At 39.6% G+C, this 18,055-nt stretch overlaps 1 protein-coding gene across 1 annotated transcript in view; it reads left to right on the plus strand.

Annotated features, from left to right (window-relative positions):
* Positions 1-3,846: 3,846 nt before the first annotated feature.
* The window catches only part of LIPC (lipase C, hepatic type), a 70,500-nt gene continuing 56,291 nt past the window's right edge, over positions 3,847-18,055 (plus strand). The window contains exons 1-2 of the mRNA XM_067555944.1: positions 3,847-3,864; positions 4,095-4,220. Of these exons, the coding sequence (XP_067412045.1) occupies positions 4,139-4,220 (82 nt within the window). The 5' untranslated portion in view covers positions 3,847-3,864; positions 4,095-4,138. The remainder of the gene's footprint in view (positions 3,865-4,094; positions 4,221-18,055) is intronic.

The following is an 18,055-nucleotide window of genomic DNA, read 5'->3' on the forward strand; positions in this document are numbered from 1 at the left end:
AATGGGATAGCCTTGTGAGGCGCCATTGTGAGCAGTGACTTCCCTTAGAAAACAATGACATCTGCTTTCTGTTGACTAATGCGCCATAGCATGCAATTTTATGCTACATCAACTTATCTTAAATGCATGCTGTGGAATTTCTCATTCAAATACTGTACAAATATTCCCAGAGCACTGCCTGGTTTTCTAGCCATTATTGCTTGTATTATTGTCAATGCTGAAGGCAAATTACTAATGCTGCTAGCAAAATATGAATTTGCTGTATATAGCAGAAGTATGGGCTGGAAATAGGAGTGTTGCAATAACAACATGACCATTGAATTCAATGTGGAATTGGAGGTGGGGAACCATACACGTGTGCATGCATACACAATAGTGTTAACTGTACATATTGGTTGGAAATGATACTCCAGTTGGGAACTTTAAACCAAGGCAGAAATTGCCATGAAGGAAAAAACAAGCACAATTTGTTAAAGATATTAAATTGTTTTAATTACATAGCACCATCTAATAATCTCCAAACCACTTCTAAAACTTCACCCCTGAATTAAGGCTCAACATCCCTTTGAGGTCAATTCTGTCAGTTCTAATTTTTCAGATGAGGAAACGGAGGCCCAGAGACTTTAAGTTATTTGAACAAGATCACAGAACAAAGCATGACACGCACCAGAAAAGAACCCAGATCTCCCTTATTTAGGAGATAAGTCAAGTCCTCATATACTGAAGAATCAGAGCCACTTCCAGACAAAACAGAGGTCTCCTTCCACGTCTATAACAATATATCTGTGCTTGTTTTTAATCTATTGCATGTTTTATTGTGCTTGTTTTCTAATGTTCTGATAGTATACTTTTTCCTGTCAGTTTGTTGTGACAGTCTATTCTATTATGTTCATCACTTTTACAAGACTATAATGAATTTTTGTACAAAGCATGCCTTGTGAGGCATCATTTGAAAATTCAATCTGCTGAACATTATTGCCCTGGTAAAATGTGTGTCAACCTTGTATGTAAAGTCGTATGTTACTACTGTATAACATTGCTGTAACATATTCCAAAGTTAGAAAAGCAGACCCAAATCACTTTCTCAGGAACAGAGGACAGACCAACACTCAGCCAGGTGTTAAAAAATTATCACCTGCTTAAGCGGCCATTCTCCAGCTGGGAGAAGGTGTGAATAAGACTTACATTCCATCACAAGGATGGTTCAGACCTCACATCCACAAAAGACTACTTGTCACTTGCACCTAGCTGTGGGTAATCCTCAAAGGGGGAGAGTGGTAAAAGAATGAGAGAATCACCTCTCTCTGTTCCCCATCTCTACTCAAGTCAACTAAAACACTCGAAAGACAAAGAAAGCATCATTGAACTGGGGGAGGGGTGGTCCTGACTGGAAGGCTTTTCAAGCAGTACAGATCGCTGTAAACATATGGTGAGACAAAACCTCATTGCTTTTTAATTCACTTAGCTTGCTAAATTAGGTATTAGCTCTTATTTCTTTTGTAAACAATCCTGAACTTTTATGCATCATTACTTGTAATCACTTAAAATCTATCTTTCTGTAGTTAGTAAACTTATCTTATTGCTTTATCACAAGCAGAGTGTAGGAAATGCTATTTGAGATAAAGCTGGTGCATATCATTTTCCATTGATGAAACGGCAGACTTTATATGAGCTTGCATTGTTCAGTAGGTACTGACCAGTACAAGACACACATTTCTGGGGGACAAGGCTAGGACTAGGAATCTGCTTGTGTTCTTCTGCAAGGCAATTCATGAGTGGCTAGTTAGCAGCACTCAGTACTGTGCAGCTAGGGGCAAGTTACATGCTGGAGGCTGTGTGTTAACTGGCCAGGAGCGGCAGTTCACCAGTGAAGCAGTGTAAAAGGCATCCCAGATTGGAGAACAGAGGAGACACAGTTAGTCTGCAGTCCAGACTGTACCCTGGGTAATGTCAAACTTGTGTGAATGTCTTACTCTGGTTCATTCCCTCTCTACCTGTTGTTTTTCCTGATCCTTTCACCTGACGTATCCGCAGTACCATGGACACATGCAGTCACTGACTGTGCAAGGAGTTTCTTGGGCGTGACAGAGAGCTGAAAACACCTCTATATTTTCTCCCATGCTCCCTTCAGGCTTCTGAGGAGCTTCCCCATAAATATCCACAAGCCCTCAGGCAGAGTGTCTTTTTGTTCTGTGTTTGTGCAGTGCCTAGCACAATGGGAGGGTGGCAGGCGGGAGGTTTCCAGGACAAGGTCTCTTATGTGCTAATGTAATACAACTAAATAAAATAGTGTAATTCACTCTAGGTTTTTGTTTACGAAGCCTGACAAAATCAGTTTATAGTTCTAATGTGGGATTCAGATCCATCTCTCTTCCAACTGAAAGAAGGTTCTGTAACCAGAACAAGTAACAGTATACTGAAGGAGGAAAAGGTTAGAGTAGACATTAGAAAATAGCTTCTAATGAGAAGATAAATTGAACCATGAAATAAACTACTCAGTGTTGTGATCCCAAGCCCATGACCATGTGTGCAGGAACAGGTTAGATGAGGGAGAACTATAGGAGCAGTCATGCAAATTCAGGGGTCCAGCTGATAGATAAAAAAAAAAATCCAGAAACCGCCCCCAATTATGGGGGGGTCCTATCTATTGTTCTAATCTTTCAGCTTCTGGTTCCAGCTATTCCATCCCATGCAAATTGTTCTGGAGTTCTCTAATTAAAGCATTTAATCTTTCTTTGCTATTTCTAAACAGCAAATCCTTGCAAACTAAGTATAGCAGAGAGATTACAAAATCATCTTTCTAGAGCACACCAAGTCTCCTTAACCATTCTGACAATATAGTTCCTGTGACCCTTCACTTCTCATTAATGAGGACCTCCAGCTCTTGGGGAAGTGGATGGGAGGGTTGTGACACTCTTCCACTTCAATCATAAGCCTTAGCTTTTAACTCCACTTTTCCTAATTTAAGAGGATGTCTCAGTTCTGATTTGTAAAGGAACCCTTGAGATGTGGGTGAAATGCAGGATTTGAAGTGCTGCAAAGTTTACAGAACTATAGCAACATTTTTCCAGTTGAGATTCAGGAGCAAATGCTCATTACATTTTTTTCCTCAGATGGGAGGAACTCATGAAGCTCTCTTGGTTCCCTGAAGATCCATATTTTTGTGCATCTGTAATCCTCAGGTAATGCCAGTTAGCCATTGTCCTTTCACCTAAGTAGTCCTCCCAAGGAGAGCTGTGTGAACCTTTTGTAACAAAAGGTAAGAACAGATTAAAAGTAGTCGGTTTGAGATCAGTGTATGGAACTCGGAACGGCTTTCACATAAGAGTTCCTACACCTGTGTTAGTGAACTTGGAGGGAGATGTGAACACATCTGATTGAACTGTGATTTTGGGTGGAAAAATATGAATTTCTGCAGTCACATTTGTCATCCCTACACTTACTGTGGTTATTGTTACTGTTACTAGTGAAGGGAAACATCAGTTAATTGTGCTTTGTTAATGAATTTCTCACACAACATAAAAATCGATCGGTTTACTTTAAACTAAAAAAAACCCCACACATTTTCCTCTTGTACAAGAGCAGTTATTTATTACAACACTGAAGTTAGCAGAATTGTTTATTAAGTGAAGCATTTCAGTGTACTGGGTTTGATTCCCCCAACTCCCCTTCACCCACCCAAAATTTGGATTTCTCTAGGTTTGTGAACTATTCAGATTAGTCTTGGTTTCCTTTGGTTATTTTGCAATATGTTCAGACTGAGCAGTTGGCCAACCAACATTGAGCTAGTTGCCCACGACTTCCAGCTGTATTTCAGAACACAAAACATTCACCCTCATTGTGATCTGAGCTTTGCTGACCAAGGTAGGGATCCTGCTCTAAACTATTTTTGTCAAAAGCAACAGAAAATGAAAATGCATTTGGACAAAAGCAAATTTCAGTTCACATTAGATTGGGGCACAGAAGGAAAACATTGGAACAGGGGACAAAGCACTTAAAGGTTAAAGGTTAATGATTAATAAGTAACCATTTCTTCCAAAGTATTGATAATGTGTTTGGGATTTTTTTTTCCCCTCATGTCTCTTTGGCAGCAGAAAATTAGTAGTGAAGCCTCAGTTCTCATGTGGAGAGGGAAGAAATGAGAAGTTTCCGATTTCTCTCACTTTTGTTGCTTTTGTGCATCTTTATTCAAGCAAATACACATGGAGGGAAGAGAAAAGGTAATATACTGACTAATATAAATAGCAATCATGATTTTTGTTTCAAAGTTTGTGCTATAAAGATTGAGAAACTGATCCTCTGGGATTCAACATGCTTTTTTGATTATGTTCTCTTAATCAAATGCATGGCCATAAAAATGACATTTATAGGTATCTGTATTAGAAAATGTAGCTGTTTTTAAATGAGAGAAAACAGTCCTGAAAGAATGTAGCTATAAGATAATCTGTCCTCTCATATGTTTGTTGACAGTTAAGTTAAAAATGTATTTGTCTGAAAACTCTCTTGAGCCAACAGGAGTTTGTAATCTGCTCTGTGAAAGAGAATATTCTCTAAAACAAGGAAAAAGGTCTCCAGATATTTTACAAATTGCCTCGTTTATTTACTGGTGAAATGCCTTTGAAGAGAAGGGGTACATCTTTGAAATCTGGTGATGGAGGAGTGGTGTGTCGAATCATTAAGTAGTTGCACCTCCATTTTCCATGGGATTGTGCCACTTTAAATTATGTGTCCCTTTGATTGTTGGAGTATGACACCATCACCAAACTGTAGAACTAAACCTCTCGACTTTAACTAAGCTAATTTTGTATTCAACCTGTTCGTTAAACCATACATACTAAGTAGCTGTTTTCCTCCTTATCTCCAGATATTTCCAATACTTTAAATCTGGAGGGGATAATATAGTTTCCTCCCTAGACTGAAGTAAGATGTAGAGTTGTACATCTGCAGTAGAAGTATGTCCTTTGTTGGTAACTGTGTCAAGGTTTCTATGATATTTATATTAACAATTCTATTAACTATTCCTCATCAGGAGATACTACATGTCACTTGCACAGGGATTTCAATTGGGGAGGGGGAGGTTCTGCACCTCAAGCTTCACTTTGAGTTTCAGGTCTGACATGATAAAAACTTGAAGTCAAAAACCAAATTCCACTTAAAACTATAACTTGCTCCAGGTTCCCATACAGCTGGGTCCATGAGTACTTGAAAGGTTGACAACTCTTAGCAAAACATTGACAGACCTACACTGAGTTTCACATTTTTAATACAACTCAGATGGAGAATTGTTTGAGGTTTGTAATGCAAGTTTTGCCCAACTCCATTCAGAATCTTGTGTGTTAAAAGTTCAGTTCATTCGTCGAAGACATGACAGCAGGTCACTGTAACCCAGTTCCTCTAAGGTCAGAAGGCTCACGTGATGCCAGTGCCCATTCTCCGACCCTTGCCATCTCTGGCACCTTTTATAACAAGGCCACACCTCCTTCACCATTCTTTTTTGTAATCTAGGCTCTGTTACATCAATGGACTGCACTTGTTTGCCCTTTGCATCCCCAGTTTAGAACCTGCCTAGTCTTCCAGGAGCACATTCAGCATGTGTCCCATTAGTGTTAGCAGACACATCCAAATCAGTGTTGGTTTAAAAAAGGGTACTGTGGATTTAAGAAACAAGGAGGTAACGCTAAGAAATATATTTTTAAAAAAGAAAATCTGCTCTGTTCTAATCTGCACAGAATGTGGCTAGAATGGTCTACAGAGCTTATTTACAAAGATTCAAGTCTGGCAGTGGTAGCCTTGCATACCAGAGTCAGATTCTTGTCTCACACTAGTTTTATACCACTATAACTCTTGGCCTCAATGGAGTTATTCTCAATTACTCGACTAATAACCATTATTCTTTTTAGGGATTAAAAAAAAAAATCAAAGGGTGCACAGTAGTCTACATTTCAGATTTGAAATATATAGATTGACATTCCTTTCAAACTACAAGTTCATATCCAGTTAGGTGAGACTCAGCACCTCACCCTTCCAAGATAGGGAAATGAAGTACCATGTAGTTTATTGTGTGAGGGTATTTAGGATGGGAATTTAAAAGTCAAAGACACTAGTAGATGTCATTTACTTCAGTGCGATTTGTGGGTCATTGTTGCCTCAGAAAAAACAGGCTTTTTAATTTAGGACATCTAAATATGGATTTAGGAGTCATAGGTGCTGGAATTAGAGGTGCAGGGGGTGCTACTGCACCCCCTGGCTTGAAGTGGTTTCCATTAGATACAGGGTTTAGTTTGGTTAAATGGCTCTAAGCATCTCTGCTATAAAAATTGTTCCAGCATCCCTGTTAGGAGTTGAAGTGCCCACGTTTGAAAATTTTGGTCCAAGGATTTGTCTGACTGGTCTCTGCTGGGATGTTGAGGATCCAGACCCCATTACATTAATTGGGTTAATCTTTGTGTGCTTTGCCAAAATTCCCCAGCCCCCATTGCTGGACAATGAGCTAGCCAGGTGGCTGCATTTCATTACAAATATTGTATAGACATACAGCATCAGAGTCCTTTGGAGTTAAACGTTTATCACCCAAAAAAATAATTGCTTCTTTGAGAGCTTCATTGAAGATTTTCAAAATCTGGCAAACCTCAAAAGTGAAACTCCAGCCATCAATCTTTGCCACTGAGTCCAAAACATAGCTTCAGTCCAATTAATTAAAGACCCTTTTCTTTTGTTCGTGGAAATACCAGATACTGGGAACTAGAACAAAGGAACTAGCTGTGCATCAAACAAGCTTAAATATTTTCTTCTACTGTGAGTGACTGAACATCTTAATGAGGGGCTTACATTCACCAGAAGAAGAAAACATAATAGGCACTCACTTGACTTGTGCATTGCTTTCCTTTTCCTACTACTATTCACACAGGAGCAATCACTTATCACACTAGGAAAACTGGAACATGCATTATCAAGAAAATGTACTTTAATGGCGCATCTATGCAGCACTGCTGAAATGTTAATTGTTTGTGGTTTTCTTCATTCTTTTCAAAGTAGGACAGGTGATCCAGTTTTAATAGGAAATATCAGTCAATAGAAACATTCATTTTTTATTATTTTCTCCTATGCTTATGATGCTTATCACTGGCTTATGTGGCATACCTAGTCATAGGAGAGTTATGTTGAATCTATTTGACGTTTCAGGGTTAAGTAGTAGGGCTGCATTAACTACATTAATAATGCAGTTTGCAACTTTGTATTGCTCAACAGAGTAGCCTTAGCATAGTGACTTTCTTCCTGTGTCTTAGCTAGAGCAGAGAAGAAGGGTGTGCTGAAGGTAAGTCAGGCTTCTTATGTGGTCGAAGAGTTTGGTAGCAGTTGTGTGGGCTAGCAGCCACTTCCAAACAGCATGAGTAAGATTTCCTGGTAAAATAAGCAATACCTGGCAAGAGAGACAAAAGGGGCCATCTACCTGCACGTCAAGACTGGGTGATAAAGTTCAGTACTTTGGCAATGGGCCAAAATGAATTACGATCCTCTTCAGATAGATGTGAGGAAATAAACCATATACTGCTCCCCTTTAAAAAAAATGTACTGAAGAATTTTCCCTAAAACAGTTTACTGTGCAATGCATTTCTGAAAAACAAAGGTAGGTTTATACAGTTATGAACTTTTACTTGTTAATTACTCTCTGATTTCATCAAAGGTGCTCCAATTCCTACCCGTTAGTGTGCTGTAACTTCCCTGAAAGTGGTACTCTGTATAAGACTAATTTCCTTCATAAGCAGTCAGCAATGGTCTCATGACCTCAGATTATGATCAACCAATGAAAGTTTATTCTGGTAAAGCAATGCTTGTAGCATGGCATGGTTCGCAGTTTTGGCACTTGGATGTATGGCAATCTGACAGCACACATGTGCATGCACACACATGCTTCTTTAAGTTGCTTGTGCAGTTTCAATTGAGCTCAGTTAAATTAGGGGGTTTTTTTGTTTTTTGTTTTTAAACCAGCAATACAAAATAGTTTTTACTTTTCTAATTGGCCTCCAATTATGCCAAGTGTAACAGAGGGTAAATACCAAAAAGGAAGTGACAAAGAGGAACCCAGTTAAAACTGATTATGAATGGACAAGTTATTCACACATACAGGTCTCTAATAAATTAAGCCACCTTGCATCACATATTGCAAATCCAAAATGTGGATTTTTACTAGTGCAGTCCTATGACTTACTGCTGTTCTTTAAGGATTTGATTCTCCCACTCTTATTTCCATGGCATACCAACTTAGTCTTCAGCTGAAGTTACTGGGACCACTCACAGAGTAAGGTACTACACAATGGGAGTAATGGTGTCAGAATAAAATCCCAAGGCAGCAAACTCCTATTTCCAGTCAGTGGAGTAGACAGACTCCCACAAGGCTCTGCTATCCTGGCATGTTATCCCAACACTTTTTATGCTAATCAAATATATAAAAACAAACAGAGCTGAGCTTAGATTGGTCATTTTCATACTTCTGTATATTACATCATTTATCAGTCGTTCTCTTATTTCAGGGTAAAGTGTTCTGCAGTGTCCCAATGCGTGATTGTATTCCATATTTCAAGTGCCACTGCTCTATCATTGGGTAATGATGGGTCATGAAGAATGTTGGAAGACATCAATTAACGTTTAACTCTGTGTTCCTAACTCCTCATTTCCAAAGACCTGTCAATTAGGAGCCCAATCAAATATAAACTTATCCTCCTCAATCATTTACAATCAATGCTGTTCTAATTAAAAAATAGTCCAGATGAATTCTGATTTACCAGGATGTCCATGTTAATAAATGTTAGCAATTACTTAAACCTCAGACACTGTTCAAGAACAAAGTCTATTTGCCTGGAAACTTAAAATGTCTCTTTATAAACACACAGATGTTTTTACTGGCCAGGGCTCTCAGAGGGAAAGGCATGTTAAGGTGTGGTATTAGAGGGTGACGTGGGTATTGTTATGGTTTGATCTCATCTCTAATTGGTTATTTTCTGATTTGGGGGTGAGGAGATGTTTTAATTTTTATGTAACTAAATTTTAATCTAGAGCTATAGCTTCTAAACCCTTGGGGAGTTTTTTGTATTCCCTACAAATCAAATAAAATACTTCACATATTATACTAGCAATATATCCACTCCAGAGCTTACCCTGTACTGATGAAATATTTTTAAACCATATGAGAATGGACTGTGTCTACGACTGTTATTTTAGGGAATGCTGGAGAAGTATGGCATTTCTCAACTGATTACTACCACTGTAATGACATTGTTTATTTCAAACCTAATTATGGGGAAATAAATAAAAATCTGAACTAACTGGTATTTGTAAGACATCTTGAGGGAAGCTTAACCTCCAGTTTCTTAGATACATAGTTTACAAATCAAGTATCTTTGCTAAATTGTATTATGTAAGAATCTAAGGGGCTTTCCATATTTATTCAGCTACAGCTCTTAGGAACTCCCTAAAACCCCATTTAAAATGACAGGTCCTAGACTCCAACCCAAGTTAATAGTGCTATCCACTGGAAGTTCCTTAGGGAAAGTGGTTACCAAACTTTTCAGGCAACTGAAATACCACAAAGACTGATCTTGGCTAAAACAGCCGGTATCTACCACCACCTGTTCAATCATGTATGTCTAAACTACAACACAGCTTGACAGCTATGAATCCCAGTTTCACAAGCACATACAATTAAGAGAGTTGGCCGGCAGTAGTTTACCTGGACCCAGTACAGAGGGTCACATTGAGAGTTAAATTGTCACAGCCTTTACTCAGCCATGCAGGGGAGTAAGGCCTCCTCTGTTTAGGCCTATTCAGATTGTAATACCAGCTGCAGAGGGGGAAAGGGTATCAGCGAAGCAGCACTAATTAGGTTTGACTTTGGCTCAACACAGCCCAACCTCCCAAGTAGGTGCACAGGTGGTGAAAAGGATGAAGTAATATACACCTTCCACCCAAGCACATGGGAGGAATTGTGATGCAACCAATTCATTCTGTGGCCTGCTCCTGGGGTGGCAGAACTATGAGCCACCCCTTACTCAGGACAGGTTGTACCATTGCCATCTAGACCTAAAGTAGGGAAGGGAACTTAGATCATCAGTTTCACAAGTCTTAATCACCAGCACCAATATCTATACGGGCAACTGGGGAGCCACTGCAGTGAAATACTACCATGAAAGTCAGCTGGCTCATTATCCAGTAATTTATTGCACTCTCTCTTCATCATGCTTACCTTCTGCTTAACGGGGAATAGAAATTGAAATGTACATCATTCTGCAAGCTTGTTCTTTCAACAGAAAACAGCTTTTGGTAAGGAAAATAATAGATTGGAGTTTCCTTAGCAAATGAGATCAAAATCATGATAGCGGAGGCATTAACTTGAGGTGCTGCATGGGAAATCCTAGCCTACAGTTTGCTTTGATGAGGTTTTTAAAAAGTATGTAATGTAAGATGTGCAAATGTGCGCAGTGTGGAACTTTTGTGCTTCCTTTAATTATGGAGGGTGCAATTTTACCATCTTTACTGATAGTGAGTAGTAGTACTTTATTAAAGAAGTAGTCCCAGGGGCATAGCCCCCCATTGCCCATAATCATTGGGGGCACAGAACTCCTCTGGCCCTAGGACCACGGTCACAGGACGGGGGAAAAGAGAGTGAGCTCCTGCTGGGGTGGCGGGCGGGAGAGGGATGAGCAAGCTTTTTCCAGGGCCACGGCGGGAGGGGGCACAAAACGTTAAAACTCTGGGCATGCCCCTGAGTAGTCGAACAGAAACCTATAGAACTACTTGTGCAGAAAGTGCTACTCAAAAGGCAGAATTTGAGCCCTAGATTTTAGGGTTATCTTTACCAAAAAGAGTGTTCCAAACAAACAGTCTACAGTGGACCAGCACATCGTTGTTCACTTGGGTAAGCCAAGGTCAATAAGAAATAAAACACCAGGTGCACTGTACAATGCTCACAAATAAGGACATTTCAAATGCAGTCAAGGATACGGAGGATGCAAAGTTTACTGAAAGAAAGAAGTTTTGCTCTCTGTGAGCTAAATTCTGGCATATAGCCACAGCCCCACATTGGGTGGACATGTGGAGTTACCTTCGAGTGACCAGATAGCAACTGCGAGAAATCAGATTGGGGGGGGGCAGGGGGGACGAAGGGAGATAATAGATACCTATATAAGAAAAAGCCCTGAATATCAGGAATGTCCCTATAAAATCAGGACATCTGGCCACCCTAATCTACCTACACCACCGTGGGAGCATTGGGAGGCTTTCAGAATACCTTCTGATGCACAGAAGAAGTGTGTAGGTACTGATACACCCCTTTAAAGAGCATGACATAGTCCTCTCCTCTCTGCACATCTTGCATTACATACAAAGCCTCATCAAGGAAGCTGTAGCCATGGCTCCACCTACTCCCCACCCTCTCTCCAGCAAGTTGAGCCTAATGGGGAATGGGCTGAGTGAGGAAGTCAACGGCAGGTCCCTGCACTCTCCACTGCACAGGTGCTGCAATTCTGGCTGATACTTACTTACTTGGGCTCTCTAAGAGGGAGAGGCTCCTTGGTCTCTGGCTCCACATCACACGGCCACATATAAAAACTGCACACGCTCTGGCCCAGTATACTTGTTAAGTTTAATGCAGCAGAAATGTTTCTACAAAGAAACATGACCCACACACCGTGGAGTGGACCCTGTGAGGGACTGAATATCTCAACACCCACAAATTAGGTTATAGCATTGCAGTAGGGGAAAAAGGCAGGACTTGGTTGTAATGAATATAAAGGAGATTCTTAAGTGAAGCTGCTAGACACAGATGCAGTGTGGTTGTCTCTCTCCCTATCTTCCAAACTAAGTACATCCAGTAGTACTTAATGTCTCCGTTTCCCTAAATCCTAGGCTGGACGACGTAGAAATGGAAGGAGTGGATATAGAGGGCACTCTAATTTGTAGGATTGAGTTCTTGACATCTAGCATTTAAAAAGTAGCAGAGAGTTAAACTAGTTTCTCCATAGACCCCCTTGCACTCCTTTATACATGGGATGGAGGGAACTAAATACAAGAATGCCCAGGGAGGACAGAAGAAAGGGAATGGAGGCAATATGACATGCTTCTCCCTTGCCATGAAACAGCCAGCAGGAGTTCCCTATACCCTGTCTCGGCAGTTTCAGGACTCCATGTGACTTGCTCTTGAATTTTTTTGCTGGTTATTTTTATGATTCAATACTGCATCTTTCTAGCTCAAATTATATATCCAATAGTTTTAGTAAAATAAAATATTTTAAGTAAAATAAGAAAGTACCAGCCATAGACTTCCACAAAAGATGCATCTGTACAGCCACAAGACACCTCCAGATTCTCATTTAAATGAAATATTTCTCTCTCAAAACTCACATGTTCACAGATATTCAGAAACTAACCTGAAATGTTTAGATTCGGAGTTCCTTTCTAATACCCTGAATATATAGTAATTCTAGTGTTAAAAAAAAAAAAAAAGAATTAAACTCTGAGGCTTAGACTGAAACTCCTTATCAGCTCAAACTAAATACCTAAATATGCAATAAAGGACACGCAGTGGAACATATGCATCAGATTATCATTCAGTGCTCTGCAGCTCCAGTACAGGTCATTGTTTCTGATCTCTTCTTAACCATCTTGGACTGCATCCAGAGCAAGCTAAACAAATGAGTAAGATTTTTAGTAAGCAATAGGTTTTCTATTTTGTTTACTCCATAGCCCAATATTAGTGACTCAGTTCAGTCCCTTTGAAAAACTGAATGCATATAGTATGATAAAGATAATGTTGGTACTCTAGAGTCCTTTGGCTACTTCCTAAACTTTCCAGAAAGAAGGTTGTGTGTCTGGAATATCCTCTTATGTTAATGTGAAGTATTTATTTCTATATCAAATTCTCTTAATAAGGATCCGGGCCAACTTCCAGTAAAGTCATTGGTAGGTTTTCCATGGAATTTACAGGAAGTGGCTCTGGCCCTATATGAGATTCCAGTGTCCATAGTAGTTTGTGTGTTATGGTAGAGCATCTAATGGTTGAAAGATGCATGTAAACCAAAATGTTCAAGCTTGAGTGCCTACAGTTTGGCACCTCAATCCATAAGTAGGTCCTAAACGCTTTAACTGAAGCTTTTTTAACTGCAAGCAACCAAGTGTGAACATTTTTGCCTTGATGCTCACAGTCCTACCCCACTAACATAACTAAAGTGCAAGTGGGGAAATGCTTTTTGCCAGATTTAGAACCTCAATAGAAAAAAAATCACAGGTTCTGTATTTACAACAGGAAAAAAGTGGACATTCTAGATCCATTTAGCTCTGGAAAAATACAAGGTCTAGTCTGCTTGATATTTGTTTTAGTTATTCAAGTCACATTGCTGTGGGAGCAGGTGGGTGCTCAGTACTTTCCTAAATCCATAGTTAAGCACAATTTTCAAGTCTAAACGTAGGTTTCTATTTTTGAAAATCTTGGCCTTGTTTTATTCCTCTGGTAGTTCTAGTAATAGGGCATGACTTAGCGTCAAACAAGATTTTTTATTTGCATGCCATACCTGATGCTTCAATTTGGTTAGGGGGAAAAAAGTGTTTTTCTAATTTAACCATTGATTTTTTCAAAGGAAAATTTAAGTTAAGGAAATGCTATGTAAAATTTTTTTTTAAATTCAAAGTTTAAACAAAATAAAGACAGGTCTAGAGATTCTAAAATAGTCCCCTCCCATCAACTATCTTTGGATAATTAGAGAAGTGATTAGAGACATGCTAATTTGTACATAAGATTCCATTCTGTGGAGATCAAATCTGACAGAAGCCGAAATCATCCCCAACTTTCCAGCTCTAGTAAATTCTGCTATTGTTATTTATTGGATAAAAACCTAAAGACTTCAGTGGCCAGATTCTGATCTCAGCTACACGATTATAAAAATTGGAAGTAACTCCATCAATTTCTGTGACTATTTCTTGAGCAGAATTTGGCCCTTATGTTTTATTTGCAGTTCCTGGCTCAGTTAGAATGTAAAGGGCATCTTTCTCCTCTAATTTCATGGATTGATTTCTAATCATTTCATCAGCAAGAAAAAAAAAGTCAGAAGAGACTGTTCTGTCACTCTGTTGATGGTTTGTGAAAGGTTTAAAGGGGTCATTTCTGGCCGGTATTAAGAATATTTACATTAAGAAGGTCTAGGGCATGCTTCCCCTTGAAAAAAAGAGTTAATATGATTATTTTCTTCATAGTCAGCAATCTAGTCTGCCAGTTAAAATAAAAATCTCTACTCTGAGCTCTCTGGACACTTGCTCAAATTAAACCCTAGATTTCCCTCAGCCCCCTTTGTGCGTACTTACACAAATCAATTCTAAGTATGAGAAAAGTCCACCTATTGGAGAGTAAATGATCCAACTCATGTTCCAGTTTCCCTCCCTCCTCCTCCCCCAGTACTGACAGTTTTAACAAGGTGATTTAACTCAGAAAATCAACCTCTGTAAGTAATACCTTGTAGTGGAATAGATTTGACAGATCTGTTTGCCCGTCTCTTCCCCCATACTCCCCACCACACTCTCACACACAATTACTCTGAATTTATATTAAATACAGAACCGCAAAATCATGAGCTTTCCCAATCACATGCACAGAAACAAAATCTCCATCCTCCAGAGCAATTTCTGTTAGGCTTTTCAGTGCCAAGGCAGGTCACTGAAGTTATTATTAGCTCTTATTTGCATTCCTACAAGCTGTTGAATTCTTTACCTGCAGCCAAAAAGCACTCAAGACAATGCAGAATTTTCTTGCTTATTTCAAAAATCTAACTCCCATTCTGATCATTACAAGTAAGATGCAAATAGCACCAAGCAAACTGACTTTTGGTAAAAATAAAATTTGATCCATGTACCTGAAATGGTCTGTACAAGCAAGGTACAGCAAGAGAGAATGGGAATGCAGACAAGTGAAGTTTAGCCCTTCGCTAACCAAAACTGTAACTAGTCAGCTAAACATAGTTAGCATTTAGTTCTTTCTGTGATAGACTTTTCCACAAGGAAGGAACTGCAAGTTCTCAGCCTGAACCACATGGGCAAGAAGGGTAGAGGGAGACTTTTAAAAAAAAATATGGCTGCTTCTCTGAGGTGGGGGCCAAGTTGCCAACTATCACAACATGCAAGTAGACCAGGCCAAGGAGGGGGAGGGCAGGAAGGGCTACCTGGCCTGAGGACAATGACCAAAACACAGGACTCACAAAAGGGGAGAGATCAGACAAGTCAGGTTGGATTCAGGACAGTTTGTTTTCCAAAGACCTGTAACTCTCTCGTATTTTCAAGTGTCCGTGGTTAAGAAATTGCTTTGATAAAACTGAACTTCTTGCTTTCCTGCCAGTTTAACTAGAAAGCAGAGCTCCTACAGCCAGGTGGACTTTGGGGAAATGTGTTTAAGCACCTGGTGGCTCAAGAGGACCAGGGCACTGGTACCAGGGTCCCACTGCCCACAAAGAGTGTCCGACATGCAGGCTGCAGCTAGGAGTGTGCGTGAGGAACCCAGAGCTGGGAACAGTGACTAGTCACTGCCCAGACTCAGGGGAGCTTAGAAGCATGTGGGACCCAGGATTTGGATCCATTTACAACAGACAGGCCTATCCAGAGAGGAGACAGGGGCAAGTTGTAATACCTTCCACCAAAGAGTTCTGAAGTACTTCTAACATTAAGGCTCATAATATCTGTGTGGCTAGTAAGTATTATCCCAGTTTTACAACTTCAGATGCGAGAAATTAAGGGATTTATCAAACTTCACATAGCTGGTCAATGTCAGGGTTAGGATTCATGCCTCGAATTCCAGTGCAATTCTTGAAACCACTAATCTATGCAGCCCCCTCTATGCTGCATTACAGGGAGCTCTAGTATTAGTAGCAACAAATTAGCATAATCTACTAGTGCAGCGGTAATATCAGCAGGTGGATTCAATCAGTTGACTACAATTTTATCTACCATACCCATTTTTTTAGAAGGCCTGTTAGCTTGCTTTGTGGCACTTCCGTCATTCTGATTGGCTGCCAGTGGTGTCATCATCTTTCTCAGTAACGTGCAGTAAATGCACAAGTCTGAGTTTTCCTTAAATATACCATTTCCTGACACCAAAGAGCATTCTAAGTTGTGCACTGCTGGGATAGTCACACAACTGCAGCCATGGGGCACAACAATTGCCTGAATGTACATTGTGTCATGTCTTTTTGGCTCAAGTTAATTAATATAATGGGAATTGTGGACCTAAATCCCCATGCATCAAACTGAAAACAGTCTTTAATAACATGACAGAAATGAATGTCAAGTCTGTCATGAGCCTTCCCTTCATGGAACATTAAGCAAAAATTCCCCCCAGAAACAGGCCTAGCTAATGGCATCACTAAAATGTAAGTCTGCAGCTCACCCCTCACAAACAGCTTTCAGAAAGGAAAAGAACTAAATATTCAAAACTGATTATGATACAGTTAGCTCACTGACCAGCTAATTCATAAGGTTACAAAGTTAAGTAAAGTTTGCAAGGCACTGATATTATAATGGGTCCATATTCTGGCTTTGGATGTGTACTTAGGGTTTCCAGCGACCTGAAAAATGGAAGCTGAACACAGATCAGAAAGAATAAGGCACCTATTTTGGAATTTTCCATTTTGCGCTTAAGCTAGGAATGTATTATTTTTAAACCTTGTGCAGCCTCAAAATTCATGCAGTTGGAGAATTCATAGAAGATTGATGGGCTAATTTTTTTTTTTAATTTTTGAGCTTGATTAATTTCAGCACTCTATAGTAAGGCTATTTGCACAACAGGGCTTCAGTATTGGTATTTTGGGCATAGAAATACAGTATATCACTTAACTTCATGGTTCTTTATTCTAGTGCTCAGTCTGCTGAGAAAAGCTTTCAGTTAAAAGTAACCTAAAATTGTTATATAAATGTACATGAGCAAGCTAATTTGAAACAACATGACAAGCTTTGATAAGCACATTTCATCTCATTCCCAAAACCAAGACTCATGTCTGATATTATTTAACATGACAGTCACCCACAAATCTTTCATTCTCTCAATGTGTATATTGGTGCTGTGCTGTGACATTTTACTTTCATGTAATAGGCCTAAAGCACATGAACCAAAAGAATACATCTCATGCATTCAATATGCCTGACCTACAACAGCCAGTGACTTATAGGAGTACAGTCCTGTGACACTTCACAGTTCATAAATAACCTCTCCCAGTGTGACAGTCACACAAATTACTTGAGCCAAGTTGTTAAAAAGAAAAACAGAGCTGAGGTTACAATAATTACAGTTCATACTTGATGGGGGAACTTGGGATGTTGTTCTGCCAGTACTAAATCATGTATTTGTTTGTTTATTTTATGCTGATCTAATCACTATTACATCACATACAGAACACACAAACAGGTTCCCGATTTGTGGAGAAATACACAGCTAAAATGTATTACAGCTGAAGTGTATGAAAATTCTTGTTTTCACTTGTTAAAAATTTATATTCTTATGCTAAAAATACAAATGTTCTATAAATTGTCTGAATTGCATGAAATTTGGAGAGACATCCACCTGCAAACTTTATAAGTTGGTGTGAAATAGAGAACATATTTGAGTGAACTCTGCAGCTCTTAACTTTTCCTTTGCCTCCCTCATTCAGTTTCTGTTGCAGGTAACAATATGTAAGAAATCAAGCCAGTGTCTTAAAAATCTATACAATTATAGATGTCTGACAGTCACATTTTGCTGTCAGCTACAATTCAAATCCTGCCCTCACATGCAAGCCCCTTCCGTGACAGATGAGGCTTGTGAAACAATGGAACTGGGATCATTCAGCTATCCAAAAGTGGGTACAAGATCTAGGAAGCCTGCAAGAGGGCCTTCACCTCCTGTGAACTGCAGAGTTGCACCCCATAGGATCTTTGTTCCCCCAAGTACACAGATGTTCTGGGGTGAAGCAAGAAGATCCATGATTAGTGCACCAGTCTTGGCATCTACTGCAGTTCAGCTTTGCTACAGTTCTCTGACCTATGGTGGTTT

Source organism: Emydura macquarii, unplaced genomic scaffold (assembly GCF_026122565.2).
Source record: "Emydura macquarii macquarii isolate MOO-44397 ecotype Brisbane River unplaced genomic scaffold, CSIRO-AGI_Emac_v2 contig_1644, whole genome shotgun sequence".
Taxonomy (NCBI): Eukaryota; Metazoa; Chordata; order Testudines; family Chelidae; genus Emydura; species Emydura macquarii.